The sequence below is a fragment of the Xyrauchen texanus genome, chromosome 27 (assembly GCF_025860055.1).
Source record: "Xyrauchen texanus isolate HMW12.3.18 chromosome 27, RBS_HiC_50CHRs, whole genome shotgun sequence".
Classification (NCBI taxonomy): Eukaryota; Metazoa; Chordata; class Actinopteri; order Cypriniformes; family Catostomidae; genus Xyrauchen; species Xyrauchen texanus.
Genome location: NC_068302.1, coordinates 24,549,730 through 24,566,503, shown reverse-complemented (window position 1 = coordinate 24,566,503; position 16,774 = coordinate 24,549,730). Strand labels below are relative to the sequence as shown.

Sequence of the window (16,774 nt, the reverse complement as noted above, 5' to 3'; positions counted from 1 at the left end):
CAAAAGGTGTTAGCACAAACAAACACAACACAAGGGTTTCAAATTGAAATGGATTTGCTGAAACAATGCAAGCAGGGTATCAGAAAGTGTCTCAGTGTTATTAAAGCTTTCTTAAATGTTCTCTTATACATAGTATACATACCAGTTTTTGCTGTAACACTTCCTGTGCTGTTGCATGCAGTGATTTCTACCAATGACCGATCAGAAACGGTATAAACAGTTTTTCTTTTATTTTGTTTGTTTGATATTAGCAATGCATTCAATACAGCACAGAGACAAATCTAACAGAGCTTCATAAAGAGGTCTGTGGTTTACTCCAGTCAAACTGACAAGTGCTATAAAATGACCACTGTTTTTGTGGGACTGCTTAATCTACACAGAAGGGAAGCACATTGAGCTTTGGGCTACAAGACTATTTTACAATCTTTACTGAGGCTCCAGGCCCCTGGATTTCCTGTTCTTGCTACAGGTCATCAGATCTACAGTAACTGAAGGTGCACTCTAGGAGGATCTTTATAAAGACAAGTGGTTAACATAACAACCTCAGAGAGAGGACATTATACATCAGTTTTAATTGAATAACAGATTAAAAACATGGATATATACTGACGATACCAGCAGGAAAATGTAAAGAGCCATTTAAAGTATTCATTATGCAGTTATGCAATGGTGTTTAGAAGGACATACAGTAGAGAGACCTCATAGTCAAACATTATAAACTATGACAGTTAAATTAAAGCAAACATAGATTAAGTTCACTATCCCTTCACTTGAAAAGTGAGTTATTGTTTAAACTACTCTTAACGAGAACAATGGGTAAGAATATGTGAGATTAAGAAATGATTTTGAAACTGTAAAAAAAAAAAAAAAAAAAACCTTTAAGGTTCCCAAAAGAAAGGATTGATTTGTCAGCACCATTGAATCTGCTACTCTTTGAACTAAAAAGACAGAAAGTTGCAAAGATTGGAAATATAAACTTAAAACATCACTGAAAAACAGGTCAACATTATAAGGTACAAAATAATGCATGCATACATTTCAATTGACTGATTAGTAATGTTAAATTATGCAATAACACCTTTTAAAAGGAAAATCCAAAATGATGCAGAAACCTGAGTTTAATATACAGTAATAGGAACGTGCTAATGCTCTCTTTGGGTTTTACTACATTTAGGTTTTACATACAGGAATTATAGCTTTCAAGTGGACATCATAAAGCACTGTATGCAACAAGCAACAACTAGGACCTTCAAAACATACAATACACAGTGCACAGATTCTGTTGAAGCAAGTAACAGTTTCCAGTTTAAACATGTTTTAATTTGGGGACCAAACAAAAACAATTAATTATTATTCTGTGTATTACCAGCACTAGCCTTCAAGATGGGTAGACAGTTGAGGAGAAAGAACACACAATTAGCATAAATTCAAGTATTATTTTTCAAAAATATTTTTCCATTATCATATGTAAAACTACAACATGATCTTAAGTTGCAATGACTTCTTCCATGCTGATATGTAACAGACAGTGACTTTAATGGGCTAAACTACAATACAATCAAGATAAATATCTGAATTACATAATTACATGAAGCTTTTGTGATGACAACATGCATATTGTGACCTTATATTTACTCAAATCTGTTTCATTCTTTATAATGTGACAGATCTGAGTAAATAAATTATGCCTGTTAACATTAATGAAGAGAAACGTTTGCAGACTATTGCTTGTTACAAAAGCTAACCATATATATTGTACATACTACCGTAACTAGCAGAAATTAATCTAGGTACACGGTTACATTTTCAGGCCTTCTCGGTTACTGACCACATAGAATTAGAACATTAGAAATGTAAATATATTGTGCAAAAGCACAATCAAATTTCCTACTCCAATATACACCAAGTATACAAAATGAAAGATGTACAATATTATATTTGTTTGTTTTAACATTATTAATACTCTTTATATTATAGCACTACTGTTAAAGAGAATACAGTATGCTTATCCCTCTGATACATATACATATATATATTTCCTTGATAAAAAACAAAAAACAACTTCAAAATGCTACTATATCTATTCATTCTTCAATGATCCCTTTGCTTTACTTCTATTCTCTACAATGTACAGTACTTTTAACAAACATTGATGAAGAACACAAGCTTTTTTTATTATTGTGCTTTGTCAAACCGATGCACTGAACAGTTTTTTTTGTTTTGTTTTTTGTGCTCTATACACCAGGGATAAACGAAGACAATTAAAATGGTTTCTCCAGTTGATCAATAAACCTTTTCGGTCTTCAATATCAACACTTTGATAACAGTGAAATCATTTTGCATTTTGTACACAGGCATTCTTGTGTCATTTCAGAAGCTGACTGCCTCCCATTTCTATCCTTATAACCCTTTAATGGAAGCTGAAAGAACTTAATAATAAAACTGTTATTTAACAGAATCAAAACACAAGGACAGATCAAAATGAATATTTAAAACAGCCTCAAACTGGTCCATTTAGGCTGGAATGATTTCAGTACTTTTGTAATACCTGATACATGTAAGAGAAACACAACCGATCTCTGTTTGAGGACACAACCTTCCATGACAGTGCAGACAAACTCATGCTAAGCTACAGTAATTGCACATAATCACCACGTATCTGAACTTAACCTCTCCATACACAGACCAAACCTGACCCACCTACTTTTTGACTAAGATAGCAGTCAAAAGCAAAGAGATAATATTGCCTTTCACAGACAGATTTAGCGATTTGGTTAAACCATTCTCTGACATGCCAGACCAGATCCATTAGAAGGAGACTCAATAATGTGGGCAGACACTGCTAGCCAAGATTAGCATAGTTAGCATTAGCAATTTCTCAGCTGCCAGAGCAGGAGATAAAGGTGGAAGGACTGTTCTCATTTCTGGCTCAGTGTTGATCTGAGCTAGACCTCTTTGAGTGAACTGGCCAGAAGTTAAGATGTGCTGAGGCATGGTCTCACAATGTTTAAGAGCTCTTTGAGCCAGTCTGGGTACAGTATCTCGCAGCATCTAGAAGGCCCGAGAGACTGTCATCACCTCATTCAAAGATCTCCATCAGAGGGTGGTAAACACAACCTGAAGAGCCTACAATGAGAATTAAAAAAAGGATTTTGTTAGAAGGGTCCATCCTGTATAAGGAAATAAATTCAACACCAAAACCAAACAATGAATGACAATTTTGATTTTCATTGAGGTCTAAAACAAGACTGGGCAGCGAAGAGCAAGTGATACCTAGGAGCAGAAGGAGGCATCTGGTCCATTACTCTGAGATTTTTGGCAGAGATCTCCACTCTGGTGCCCTGTTTTGAACAGAAAGTTTGAAGAATTCAGCATTTATTTAAATAGAAATAATCATTTGTCATCACATAAATGTCTTTATTTTCATTTTTGATTAATTTAATGTATCCCTGGTGAACAGAAGCGTCAATTAATTATACAAGCAAAAATGTCTTTGTGTTCTAAACCTTTTGAATGGTAGTGTCATAAACTGTACCTGTTTGCGCATGATGTCCATGGTCTGCATGAGACAGCGAGGCATGAGGCCGTGGTTTCTGGCCAGAGTAATGGTCTGCTCTAATGACACAGTCAAAGTGCACCTGCATAGTACAAAATATAAAATTCAGAGGCTGCAATAGAAGCGCCTAAACTAGAGATATTTTGTAGCAAAAGATAAAAGTAAATGCCCATTTAAAAGTTTACAGTAGAGACACGACTTAAACTTGAAACTTGAGCACTGTGTGGTTCGAGCCATCATTCAATAAGAGCTATTGACATCTGTGATTTCAAGACTAACGATCAGATCTAGAGCAAAATTAATTCAACATTTTACTGCAGATACCTCTGCATCCCAGTGGCACACATGGTGATATGACAGGCCCCAAGGCGGTTACAGAGCTCGGAGGAGACCAGCAGAACACTGACTTCAGAGGGTTGACCTGCAGATCCGGGTTTAATGTTCATATACGTCTGCATGACCCGACAGAGGTCATCCAGGGTGTTAAGTGGCCGGAGGAGCTGGGGAGTGGATAAATGAGACAGAGTTAAACTAAATCAGAACATTTCATGGAAGATTGTATATCAAACATTTGACTTCATTTCTACATTTTTGATAACACAGTTGATGTTGTTGGCTTGTAGAAGAATTCCAGTGCACAAATGTACAGGATTATGATCACTATACCAACCTGGTCTATTTTCATGGCAGTCGAATTTGAATCAGAATTGGATTTCTCCAGATAAAAAGCCCTGAAAAAGTACAACAATATTATATAAACATATCTAACATAACATAAAATGTGAACTCTAAGGTACTATATAAATTTAATAGAATCTGCAGTTTAACAGCATAATGAATACATTTGAACACATTCTACAATGATGACAAATGGGAGGAGAGTATACCTGAGTTTGCGATAATACCCTTTGACCTTCTCCAGTGACAGAGCATTTGTTCGCTGTTGAAACTCTTCCATGCCAAGAAAATCCTGAGACAACACACCCTCTGGTTTCTCCAGCCCTGATGAAGGTTATGAAAATGCAGATAAACGTAATGCTTGGCAACTGTAGGTATGCTAACCAATAGAGGTGAAGTCAGAAGTTTACATGCTTTATTTTTCTGGATTACTTCTTTATTTTAAGAATGTGAAATGTCAGAATAATAGTACTTTAGAGAGAATTATTAATTTCAGCTTTTATTTCTTTCATCACATTTCCAGTGGGTAAGAAGTTTACATACACTTTGTTAGTATTTAATAGTATTGCCTTTAAATTGTTTAACTTGGATCAAATGTTTTGGGTAGCCTTTCACAAGCATCTTACAAAAAGTTGCTGGAATTTTGGCTCCTCCAGACAGAACTGGTGTAACTGAGTCAGGTTTGCAGGCCTCCTTGTTCGCACATGCTTTTTTAGTTCTGCCCACAAATTTTCAATCGTATTGAGGTCAGGGCTTTGGGATAGCCACTCCAAAACCTTGACTTCGGTTGTCTGTGACGAGGGGAGGAGGGGCTTGCTGCCGGCCACCTGGAGTGGTGGAGTCACTGCCAGGGGCGGAGGGGCTCCCTCCCGGCAGACAAAATGTGGCGGGACGTTCCATCGATAAGGGGTCTGCCCGGGGATGAGTGGCTGTCGTCAGCCAGAGGGTGGAGGAGTGATCGAGGACCAGGCGACGGCATGTCAGGGAACCGGCGAGCACATTTTTTCTCTCTCTCTCTCCTCTCTCTCACTGTCGCTCCACCTTGCCCTTTCCTCTTTATTTTTTGTTTTCCCCTCCCCTTGTCCCCTTCCCCAGCTCTAGAGAGGAGGAGGAAAGCTTGCAGGCAGGCGGGGCCAGAAGAGAAGGATAAGTGCAGCAGGATGCAGCAGTTCGAGAGAGCCACACGCCGCTGCCATGTCTGCGATTGTGTAGTGTGTCTTTTTGTTTCATTAAATATTATTTTGACCATTCAGCCGGTTCCCGCCGCCTCCTTTCCAATTTAGAACCTTGTTACCTTTTCCTTAAGCCATTTTGCCACAACTTTTGAGGTATACTTCTGGTCATTGTCCATTTGGAAGGCCCTTCCTGGCTGATGTCTTGAGATGTTGCTTCAAAATATCCACATAATTTTCCTTCCTCATGATGCCAACTATTTTGTGAAGTGCACCAGTCCCTCCTGCAGCAAAGCACCCCCACAACATGATGCTGCCACTCCCATGCTTCACGGTTGGAATGGTGTTCTTCGGCTTTCAAGCCTCACCCTTTTTCCTTCAAACATAATGATGGTCATTATGGCCAAACAGTTACATTTTAGTTTCATCAGATCAGAGGAAATTTCTACAAAAAGTAAGATCTTTGTTCCCATGTGCACTTTCAAACTGTATTCTGGCTTTTTATTGCAGTTTTGGAGCATAGGCTTCTTCCTTCTTGAGCAGCCTTTCAGCTTATGTCGATATAGGACTAGTGTTACTGTGGATATAGATACTTGTCTACCTGTTTCCTCCAGCATCTTCAAAAGGTCCTTTGCTGTTGTTCTGAGATTGATTTGCCTTTTTGCACCAAACTACGTTCATCTCTAAGAGACAGAATGCATCTCCTTCCTGAGTGGTATGATGGCTGCATGGTCCCATGGTGTTTATACTTGCATACTATTGTTTGTACAGATGAAAGTGGTACCTTCAGGCATATGGAAATTGCTCCCAAGTATCCACAATTCTTTTTTTCTGAGGTATTGGCTGATTTCTATTGATTTTATCATGATGTCAAGCAAAGAGGCATTGAGTTTGAAAGTAGGCCTTAAAATACATCCACAGGTACACCTCCAACTGACTCCAATTAGCCAATCAGAAGCTAAATTAAGCTTGACATAATTTTCTGGAATTTTCCAAGCTGCTTAAAGGCAGTGTTAACTTAGTGTATGCAAACTTCTGACCCACTGGAATTTTTATATAGTTAATTAAAAGTGAAACAATCTGACCGTAAACAATTGTTGGAAAAATTACTCATTTCATGAACAAAGTAAATGTCCTAAACGACTTGCTTAAACTATAGTTTGCTAATATGAAATCTGTGGAGTGGTTAAAAAATGTGTTATAATGTCTTCAACCTAAGTGTATGTAAACTTCTGACTTCAACTGTAACTGTAGTGTACTCTAACTACCACTAGATGGAGAAGAAGACTCATCAAGGCAACCAAGTGCCTGTTATTAGATCTAATTGTGTAACTTACGACCATGACTGATTTGTACTAGAGAGGCTGATACACATTTAAAGTATATTTTCTTTAATACAATAGCTACAGTTTAGGATTTAAATAGTCATTTATCCCATTTCTTTTGTATTTTCGCACCTCTAGTGAAGAGGACTGATTGAAGCTTCAGAGAGCCTCCGTTCTGCAATCTTGTGGGCAGCTCACTGAAATGACAGCTGTCCAGGAACATCGTCACCCTAATGGCCTGCCGACTGCCTTTCACCTGGTAATGCACTGATGTATCTGAGAAAACAGGGAGAGGAGGACCAATGAGAGACCCTTTACACGAGGTGCACCGAAAACTTGTCAGGTTAATTAGTTGGGAGTTGTGATTAGCTCAATAGGATCAGTAGGACAAACCCCTGCAGATGAGTGAACCAAGGGAACAAGCTGTTCACTTTTCTACAACACAAAGAGGGACTCTGATGACCTTGTAAATAAAATACCTTAGCAGCAGAAAACAAACCACAGTACTTCCTCTGATTCACTCAAAGCAAACAGAAGAGTTTAGATAAAGCTTCTCTCATATCACTGCTAACTGTGCTGACATTCCTGATGAGGACATCTGGAGGGTGTGTGTATGTTTGTGTGGAGAGGGGTGCAACTATAAAAGGATGAGAATTTTGGCTGTAACTTTTTAGTGGAATCACACAGCTTTTATCAGAGAAAGGGAGGGACCCTGGGTGTAATTCTATTCATAAAAGAAAGGGATTTTTGGTAATACTTTGACTTACAGCATGCATTTTTAAACCATTAACTTTTTAAGTCTTACACAATGTACATGTGTAAAATTGACAATTCTGTCAATCAAGCTTGTTAACAATCCAGAAATACAATCCTCTTGAAGGCTTATGTTTTTGTTTTGTTCACTAGGCAGTAATATGTTAAACCCCAGTAAGAGCTACTTGTTACATAATTTCATTTACATAATTTCATTTAAATGATGTTATTTAAAAATTAATAAAAGGTGGAGTGTATAATTTCAGTGCCACTAAACAGAGCCGGAAAATAATGAACATTTTCCATACATTCCTCACATCTTCCATTGACCGGTCAAACTAAAAGTCCTGCCCCAAAGTCACGTTATTGTTTTAGCAAAGTTTGCTTTTTTGGGCAGGTCTGGATGCCTGCCCAACTGGATGTAGTTGTCTCTGCATATTAAATGGTTAGTTCACCCAAAAATTCTCACATAATTTACTTACCCTTATCATTTACTCACCCTCATGTCATCCCAGATGTGTATGACTTTCTTTCTTCAGCTGAACACAAACAAAGCTTTTTAGAAGAATATCTTGTCTCTGTAGGTCCATACAACGCAAGTGAATGGTGACCAGAACTCCAAAAAGGAGATAAAGTCAGCATAAAAGTAATCAATTTGAATCCAGTGGTTTAATCCTTGTCTTCAGAAGTGATCCAGTTGGATTTGGGTGATAACAGACCAAAATATAACTTTTTCACAGGACATCTTGATGGCAGTCTCTAAGCACAATCATGATTTTAATCTTGAATACACTTCCTATAGCGCCATCTAGTAATCATCGCATGCGTAAAGCACTAGGAAGTGTAATTGCGCTTTAAATCATGATCGTGCTTAGAGACTGCAATGGCAAGATGTACAGTGAAAAAGGATATTTTTACTTCTTTTTCACTGTACACCTTGCAAATGCACCATAAAAGCAATCATATGGATTGCTTTTATGGTGCATTTATTTGCTTTTTGTACCTTCAAAGTTCTGGTCACCATTCACTTGCATTTTATAGACCTACAGAGATGAGATATTCTTCTAAAAAATATTTTTTTTGTGTTCAGCAGAAGAAAGAAAGTCATACAGATCTGGGACGACATGAGGGTGAGTAAATGACAAGGGAAGACATTTTTGGGTGAACTATCCCTTTAATCTAGGTCAAACGAATTTAAACATTGTAAAATTACGGGGGTCCTGGGTAACTCAGCGAGTAAAGATGCTGACTACCACCCCTGGAATCGCAAGTTCGAATCCAGAGCGTGCTGTGACTCCAGCCAGGTCTCCTAAGCAACCAAATTGGCCCAGATGCTAGGGAGGGTAGAGTCACATGGGGTAACCTCATCATGGTCGCTATAATGTGGTTGGTGAGTTTTGCATGGATTCCACAGAGAATAGCATGAAGCCTCCACACGAGCTATGTATCCGCGGTAACGCACTCAACAAGCCACGTGATAAGATGTGTGGATTGACAGTCTCAGATGCGGAGGCAACTGAGATTCGTCCTCCACCACCCGGATTGAAATGAGTCCCTACGCCACCATGAGGACTTAAAGCACATTGGAAATTGGGCATTCCAAATTGGGGAGAAAAAAAAAAGAAACATTTTCACACATCACCTTTAAAGCTGTACAGAGATTTATAATGGATCTATAGTTACATTGGCACTGTGATTTACAGGATATTCCTTGATGTGTTAATATATGTGGTGTCATACTTGGGACAAGGCACTCGTTCTCCAGTGGACGGAACAGCACTGTGACTTTCTCCAGATCCTGCAGGGCTGCTTTCGTATCTTCCAACATGATTCTCTCTTCTCTCTGTTAAAAGAAACAAATAAATGACCAGTACAACGTTGCATCCATAAGGAGCATGCTGAGAGCATGATAGCCGATGTCATGCAGCACATACAATTCATACTGTATGTATCGTAAATAGCAAAAATATTGATGCATTTCAGAGAAATCCTGGAGGATATATGGCCCTGGAATTTAGTGTGATCTACAATAGCATGTAATGGATCTGGGTTCTTTAATTAGTACTCACAGTACATGACCAACCAAAGATTCAAATGTAAGAAAACAGATAAAAACACAAAGTAGGGGTTCAGATTTGATATTGTGGTTCTTCTACACCAGTGGTTCCCAAACTTTTTACAGTGGCGTACCCCTTCAAACATTCAACATCTTTTCGTGTACCCCCTCTCTCATGCATAGATAAAATTCGCACAAGGTAATTTGAAAATATGTCTGTTTAACACAATTATCTTTGTAAAACAACTCCCTTATATTATAAACATGTTATATTTTTTAACATGTTTTGTACATGTTAAAAAATGTTGACGATTTCGAGCATTGTGGTTAAGTATGTGCAATTTTGCGGTCAGCTCAAGGTGCTTTTTTATGTCACATTTAACACTGTTAGCAAGGTTGAGCTCATTTGCTGAAAAATCATCATGCAACAATATGAAAGCAGGTCTCTACCGTGCGAGCAAATGTGATTGAAAATTACTGCGTGTGAATGTGGAAAATTATTTGGTGCTGCTGAATGTCTTACAACTGTCATCAAAGCTTTTTAAATATACCATCAGAATCAAAACTCCCTATGCATCTAACCTTAAATATAAATAAAATTTTAAATTGCGAAAAAAGAAAAAAAAAACTAAAGTAAATCGTGGACGACTGACATGTGGGAGTCTGGTAAAACAGTGATGTATTTCACTTGCTATCACTAAGCTACGTCACCTAGCAGTGTGCTGGGCTGGCAGAAAAAGATACTTGTGTGACGCACGACACATGAGTAGATGCATTTTTTTAACCACAAAAGATAGGTTTATTTCATTGCATATTTTTTGACACAACCATTTTGGTGTTTCTACACTAGAGGGCACTCAAAATACTTTTTGCCAGTGAGAAATACATGAACTGGTTTTGAATGTTATTTTAGACTGTGATGAAACGGTACATTTCCATGTTATTCGCGTACCCCCTTTTGTCACGTTACGTACCCCAGGGAAAACACTGTTTTACACCACCCACTTTTTATGGGTGGTGTAAATGAATGTATTCCATTCATGATTCTGAGGCCATCTGTTCATTCTGAGGTTCTAATAACTTAGCATGCTTGTGTTTATTACTGAAGAATGCTGGGGCATTGTGGGATGAGTGTCACTGAATCAGCTGTGAGAACACGTGTCGCTTCCTGTTCTGATATAGAACCAGGATTCTTAGCTTAAACTCTAACATAAACAGCAAAGGCAAAACCACTCTCAGATCAGCTGACGTTAAGCAAGAACTTGCTGGAAATATGTCTTACCACGTGTGGACAGAGTGTTGATTGGAAATTAAAAAGCACTCCGATAGTGGCGATCTGCTCGAGCCATTTTCGGCTGACCTCTTTACTGTCCTCATCATATTCTCCGTTATTGTTGAAGCGCAGGTTCAGTGCACTCAAAAGCTGCTCCGCCAATGCACACAGAGCCCCCACAAGGGACTGGCAAAATATGACATCCCGCCGCAACTGGAGTTCTGTGTCTTTGATAGAAGGATAGAGAAGAATTTTTATATATGATACATTTATACTGTATATGATTAAGATGTGTACACTCACTTTTTATTTATAGTTGTACTTTAAATTTATCATAATTGTATTTATTTTTTTACTATTTTTCATTTTCTTTGACATCATTAATTGTCCACGCCCACTCATGGTCAGTCATTTGTGAGCAAGGAAATATAGATTGTATATATTCAGCATTCTAGTCCTGATATACATTTTAAATCAATAAGCCATTAGAGGCTGTGCATTATAGTCAAAATCAAAGCAACATTAAAATCAAAGCAACACACTGCCTTGAGTGCCTTATTTCTTTTATAAAACAGCGTCAACTTATACAACTTGTACAATTTATAAAATTGTGTCAACAGCAGTATGATAAAATACACCAATGTTCAATAAATAGGTACATTTGTTAATAGTAACGAGCACAACAAACTATTTTTCACCAAGCAAAAGTTAATTCGTTTAACTGTAGGCCTTTATGGTAGTCAAGCAAAGTAGCATCTTGGTGGCAAGGAGTGCATGTATCAGCATTTTTAAACAGCTTCAAATATGGATAATCCAATCAGAATGTAGAGTTTGAGAGAATCTAATAACCTGCACAGCCATGTTATCAGGGGAACTGTTTAAACTGATTAATTCACTGTTCAGAGACCAACATGCATCTTTTAGTACAAACAGTGGTTGAGGGGAATCCTTTGCTAAGATTGTGTAATACTTTGAGCAGCTGGAAGGTTTCAGTGTAATGCTGGGTGGGAAAGGGTTTGGAGCTGCTGTATGTGTGTGTGAAGCGTTGAGGATCAGGGCTCTAGATCAGGTTCCAAAGCAAATGCTCAACAGCTTCCATATGTCTCCCACCGTAGACCCCACGGGACAAACCCACTCTCTCCATTCTCCCAATTTATCTCTGTCTACTGCAGCACAGAAGCTCACAAACAGACACACATTGCTGCAATTTGGCTGCAAACACACACTCTACAGAATTCCAATAAAACACACCCTTACTGCAGAACATAGAAGTGTCTGTAAATTGAGGATAATCCAAAACAGTAGTGGGGTTGACACACACGTTTTAAACTTTAAACACTAGATTATGTAAATATTCTGGGTTGCCTTTCAATACCTAATCTACAATGGTCAAATTCAACAAGAGGGAAATGACACATCCAGGTGTAACTTACCAGTGCATTTAAGTAACGCCAATAAGAGCTGACTCCTTCCATCTGCAATACATTTAAAAAATGGACTTGAATACAAGCCAACACAGAGAACAGAAATACAGGATAATACAGCTGCATTTCTGGGCATAGTAAAATTAAAAACAACATAAAATGTACATATACAAATGTAATCCATCAGGAATTGACTGGATCATGAAAACTGTCAGTTTCATACCAGAATGGATCCAGACCTGAATGCAAGTTTGCAGTTGATTAAGGAATATAACTGCCCTCTTAAAACACTGCCAGCTCCCACTTTTCAGAAGGCTTTTTTGAACATGGAGACTAAAGTTTGAGCTCACCCTTGTCATGGCATCATCTTGACATACCCCAATTGTAACACTCTTTTTCAAATATATTGGCATAATGGTTTAAATAGTTATTAAATATATAGTTATTTTTAATAAAGCTGAAAACGTATTATATTAAATGTCAGAAAAAGTAATGTAATGCATTACATTTTATATTCTTGTAATCAGATTACACTAACTGACTTTCAATGAAAGTAATTAATTGTAAACATTACTTGTGCTAAAGAAATATTAACTGTATAATACATTTCAAATTTAAATTCATATCTCCGTCTGTTAGTGATTCTGTGACAGCTGAAATGAGTGTGACAATGTATGAGGAGGAAATACACTCACCTAAAGGATTATTAGGAAAACCATACTAATACTGTGTTTGACCCCCTTTTGCCTTCAGAACTGCCTTAATTCTTCGTGGCATTGATTAAACAAGGTGCTGAAAGCATTCTTTAGAAATGTTGGCCCATATTGATAGGATAGCATCTTGCAGTTGATGGAGATTTGTGGGATGCACATCCAGGGCACGAAGCTCCCGTTCCACCACATCCCAAAGATGCTCTATTGGGTTGAGATCTGGTGACTGTGGGGGCCATTTTAGTACAGTGAACTCATTGTCATGTTCAAGAAACCAATTTGAAATGACTCAAGCTTTGTGACATGGTGCATTATCCTGCTGGAAGTAGCCATCAGAGGATGGGTACATGGTGGCCATAAAGGGATGGACATGGTCAGAAACAATGCTCAGGTAGGCCGTGGCATTTAAACGATGCCCAATTGGCACTAAGGGGCCTAAAGTGTGCCAAGAAAACATCCCCCACACCATTACACCACCACCACCAGCCTGCACAGTGGTAACAAGGCATGATGGATCCATGTTCTCATTCTGTTAATACCAAATTCTGACTCTACCATCTGAATGTCTCAACAGAAATCGAGACTCATCAGACCAGGCAACATTTTTCCAGTCTTCAACTGTCCAATTTTGGTGAGCTCTTGCAAATTGTAGCCTCTTTTTCCTATTTGTAGTGGAGATGAGTGGTACCCGGTGGGGTCTACTGCTGTTGTAGCCCATCCGCCTCAAGGTTGTGTGTGTTGTGGCTTCACAAATGCTTTGTTGCATACCTCGGTTGTAACGAGTGGTTATTTCAGGCAAAGTTGCTCTTCTATCAGCTTGAATCAGTCGGCCCATTCTCCTCTGACCTCTAGCATCAACAAGGCATTTTCGCCCACAGGACTGCCGCATACTGGATGTTTTTCCCTTTTCACACCATTCTTTGTAAACCCTAGAAATAGTTGTGCGTGAAAATCCCAGTAACTGAGCAGATTGTGAAATACTCAGACCGGCCCGTCTGGCACCAACAACCATGCCACGCTCAAAATTGCTTAAATCACCTTTCTTTCCCATTCTGACATTCAGTTTGGAGTTCAGGAAATTGTCTTGACCAGGACCACACCCCTAAATGCATTGAAGCAACTGCCATGTGATTGGTTGATTAGATAATTGCATTAATGAGAAATTGAACAGGTGTTCCTAATAATTCTTTAGGTGAGTGTAGACATTTTGAATTTGAGCAGGAAAACAAAAAAACTTTCCAGGAAAAGTGATTTAGAAAGTAATTAGTAATGCAGTTACTTTTTACATTAAGTAATCAGTAAACTAATCTGATACAATTTTAGAGAAGCAATGAGTATTGGATTATTTATTTTGATTAATTTATCCAACTTTGTTAACTGGCATTAAATTACTGCAGTAGAAGCCTAATAAAAAACAATAATTGATGAAATATTACTTTTTTTTCCTTTTAAAAAAACATGCATTAATGAAACATTTTGGATTTCATGTTGACTTGAATCATCTTCTCAGGATTGAACGTACCCTCTACGAAGCGATGAAGGCTGTTAATTAGAGATTTAATTGAAATAGGCAGGTTCCATGGGTCCTCCTGAATGTTCTTGTGCAAGATGCACCGCCAGCGTACAGTCCAGTCATCTGTGTGCCGAAACTCTGTTTAGGTGTAAAAGTTAGAGTGAGGTTAAAATGAATTGGTGTGGAGTGCAATACTATAAAAACGCTCAAGGAGGATGATAAACATTTTAAGAGGTCAACAGGTGAAACTGGCATGCATGCTTGAGGTAGGAAACACACAGAAATACACAAACACACACATAGTAGATACAAAAGTGCTGTTTAATCTCTATATTTAAATACACCACAAAATTACATGAAATACACTGGAAAATCGAATGTGGTATACTCTTGGGCAGAAGTTACAAAGCACATATACAAACAATAAACATACACACACACCCTGTCCACCTATAAAAGTGCTCAACAAACTCCAGACACACTCTGTACCCAAATACACAACCCTCAAATGAGTTTCAAACATAACATGCATTCAAATATAGCACACATGCACATCCTGACCGGGCGGTACCTGGCTGACTGTGGTCGGTGTGGAAATGCTTGGTTTCCTCACAAGCTTTACTCATGACACGGCCCTTCAGGAGACCGTTGATAGAGTCAACCTGAGAATAAAAAGACACAGTTACACCCATCAATACTCTCACATCCCGAGATAACTGAAGACATGCTACTTGCCCTCTCTAAAGCCATGTCTGCTGGTTTAAGTTTGTCCACATGTAATCTGTTTACACTGGATAAAAGAGCACTTTATTGATATCTGGGCTTTGGAAGAAATGGAGAGGTGGTCACATTCTGCTGACCTCTAAAGGACAATAGATTCTGAGGTCAAAGGGCAAAGGTTTGAAGGTCAAAAAGTAGTGGTCAAAGAAGATGGTGATGGGGGCTAATGTGATAAACGATACTGTGGAAGTTAGTGAAGAAGAAGAGAGGGGAAAAAGAGGGGATGTATTGATGAAAAGGGAATTTATAAAGATGGAGAAACACTTCCATGAGCACACTTCCATTTTGGATAAGAAAAAACAATCTGCCAAATTAATAAATGTACATGTTACAAGAAAAAACGAGTGTATGAAAAGAGAATTACATTTTAATTGGCAAACGTGTGTGCGTGTGTGTTGGGAGGTGGGTGGCATCAATATACCTGATTGAAAAGGTGTTCCAGACATCCATGTATTTTATCCTGCTTGTCTAGAGGGATCTGCATATCACATGGCAACTCATCTCCTGTAAATAAATAAAATTAATAATCTTGGAAGTCAATTTCAATATTTCTGTCAAAACTTTAAACAGATCTGGCATAGGGCAGTTACCTGAGCCCATCTCATCACTGCCCAGGTAAGAACTGTTGCTCCGGACACTTGTGTATGACAACACTGAGTCCCGGTTACTGTTGCATTCACTGCAAAACACACACAAGTAGAAATATTTTCAGTTCAGTATTTTCCCTAGGGTTTTTTCAGCAGTGGTGTAATTATGCACGTCGGTGGAGGAATAGCTTAAAATGACCTTAAAATCATAACACGGAATATTCATGTTCACCTTGTCATGTCTGTGTTTATTTAGTGGGAGCTTTTGACACTTGAAGGGCTCTGGAAGCCCATATAGCTGTAGTAATAACTGTCAAATAATGAAATGCCTCAATGCATTTATTAAACATGAATACAAATGCATAATATGAACCTATTTAACAAAACATACACATACCAACTATCAACACTACTGAATCACTACACTATACAACTGCCATTTTTGTTCGTTTGTGCATCATCAGTGAGGGCAAAATTATTCATTAATTTTTTTAGAAATTGAACATGAAATTGAAAATTGAGCACCCTATTAACATCCAAATGTACAAAACCCATGAACAAATGAATGAGACCACTTTGGAGTTATTTGGGCATTAATATGGTTCTGACATAAGGCCTATATCTTAATATATCCCTAATATCTCAACTCTGTTGGTCCTCACAATGCAAGTGAATGGTGATAAGAAACAAAATAAAATAAAAAAAAAAATCACATAAAGGCTGCATCAATTCATAAGACTTCTGTGGTTTAATCCATATCTTCAGAAACAATATGATAGGTATGGGTGAGAAACCGATCACTACTTAAGTCCTTTTTTACCATAAACTTCCACTTTCAAAACATGAAAGAATGTAAAAGTGAAAATGGAGATTTATTGTAAAAATGGACTTAAATATAGATCTATTTCTCACCCACACTTATCATATCACTTCAAGATATTATGTAA

General features: G+C 38.0%; 1 protein-coding gene across 1 annotated transcript in view; it reads right to left on the bottom strand.

The window, feature by feature from the left end:
• Positions 1-125: 125 nt before the first annotated feature.
• The window catches only part of prex1 (phosphatidylinositol-3,4,5-trisphosphate-dependent Rac exchange factor 1), a 113,970-nt gene continuing 97,321 nt past the window's right edge, over positions 126-16,774 (bottom strand). The window contains exons 27-40 of the mRNA XM_052094518.1: positions 15,831-15,919; positions 15,662-15,744; positions 15,032-15,122; positions 14,470-14,598; positions 12,247-12,288; positions 10,823-11,040; positions 9,225-9,327; positions 6,864-7,007; positions 4,444-4,558; positions 4,227-4,287; positions 3,881-4,056; positions 3,536-3,638; positions 3,274-3,341; positions 126-3,126 (exon numbers count right to left, since the gene is read on the bottom strand). Coding sequence (XP_051950478.1) covers positions 3,084-3,126; positions 3,274-3,341; positions 3,536-3,638; positions 3,881-4,056; positions 4,227-4,287; positions 4,444-4,558; positions 6,864-7,007; positions 9,225-9,327; positions 10,823-11,040; positions 12,247-12,288; positions 14,470-14,598; positions 15,032-15,122; positions 15,662-15,744; positions 15,831-15,919 — 1,465 coding nt within the window. The 3' untranslated portion in view covers positions 126-3,083. The remainder of the gene's footprint in view (positions 3,127-3,273; positions 3,342-3,535; positions 3,639-3,880; positions 4,057-4,226; positions 4,288-4,443; positions 4,559-6,863; positions 7,008-9,224; positions 9,328-10,822; positions 11,041-12,246; positions 12,289-14,469; positions 14,599-15,031; positions 15,123-15,661; positions 15,745-15,830; positions 15,920-16,774) is intronic.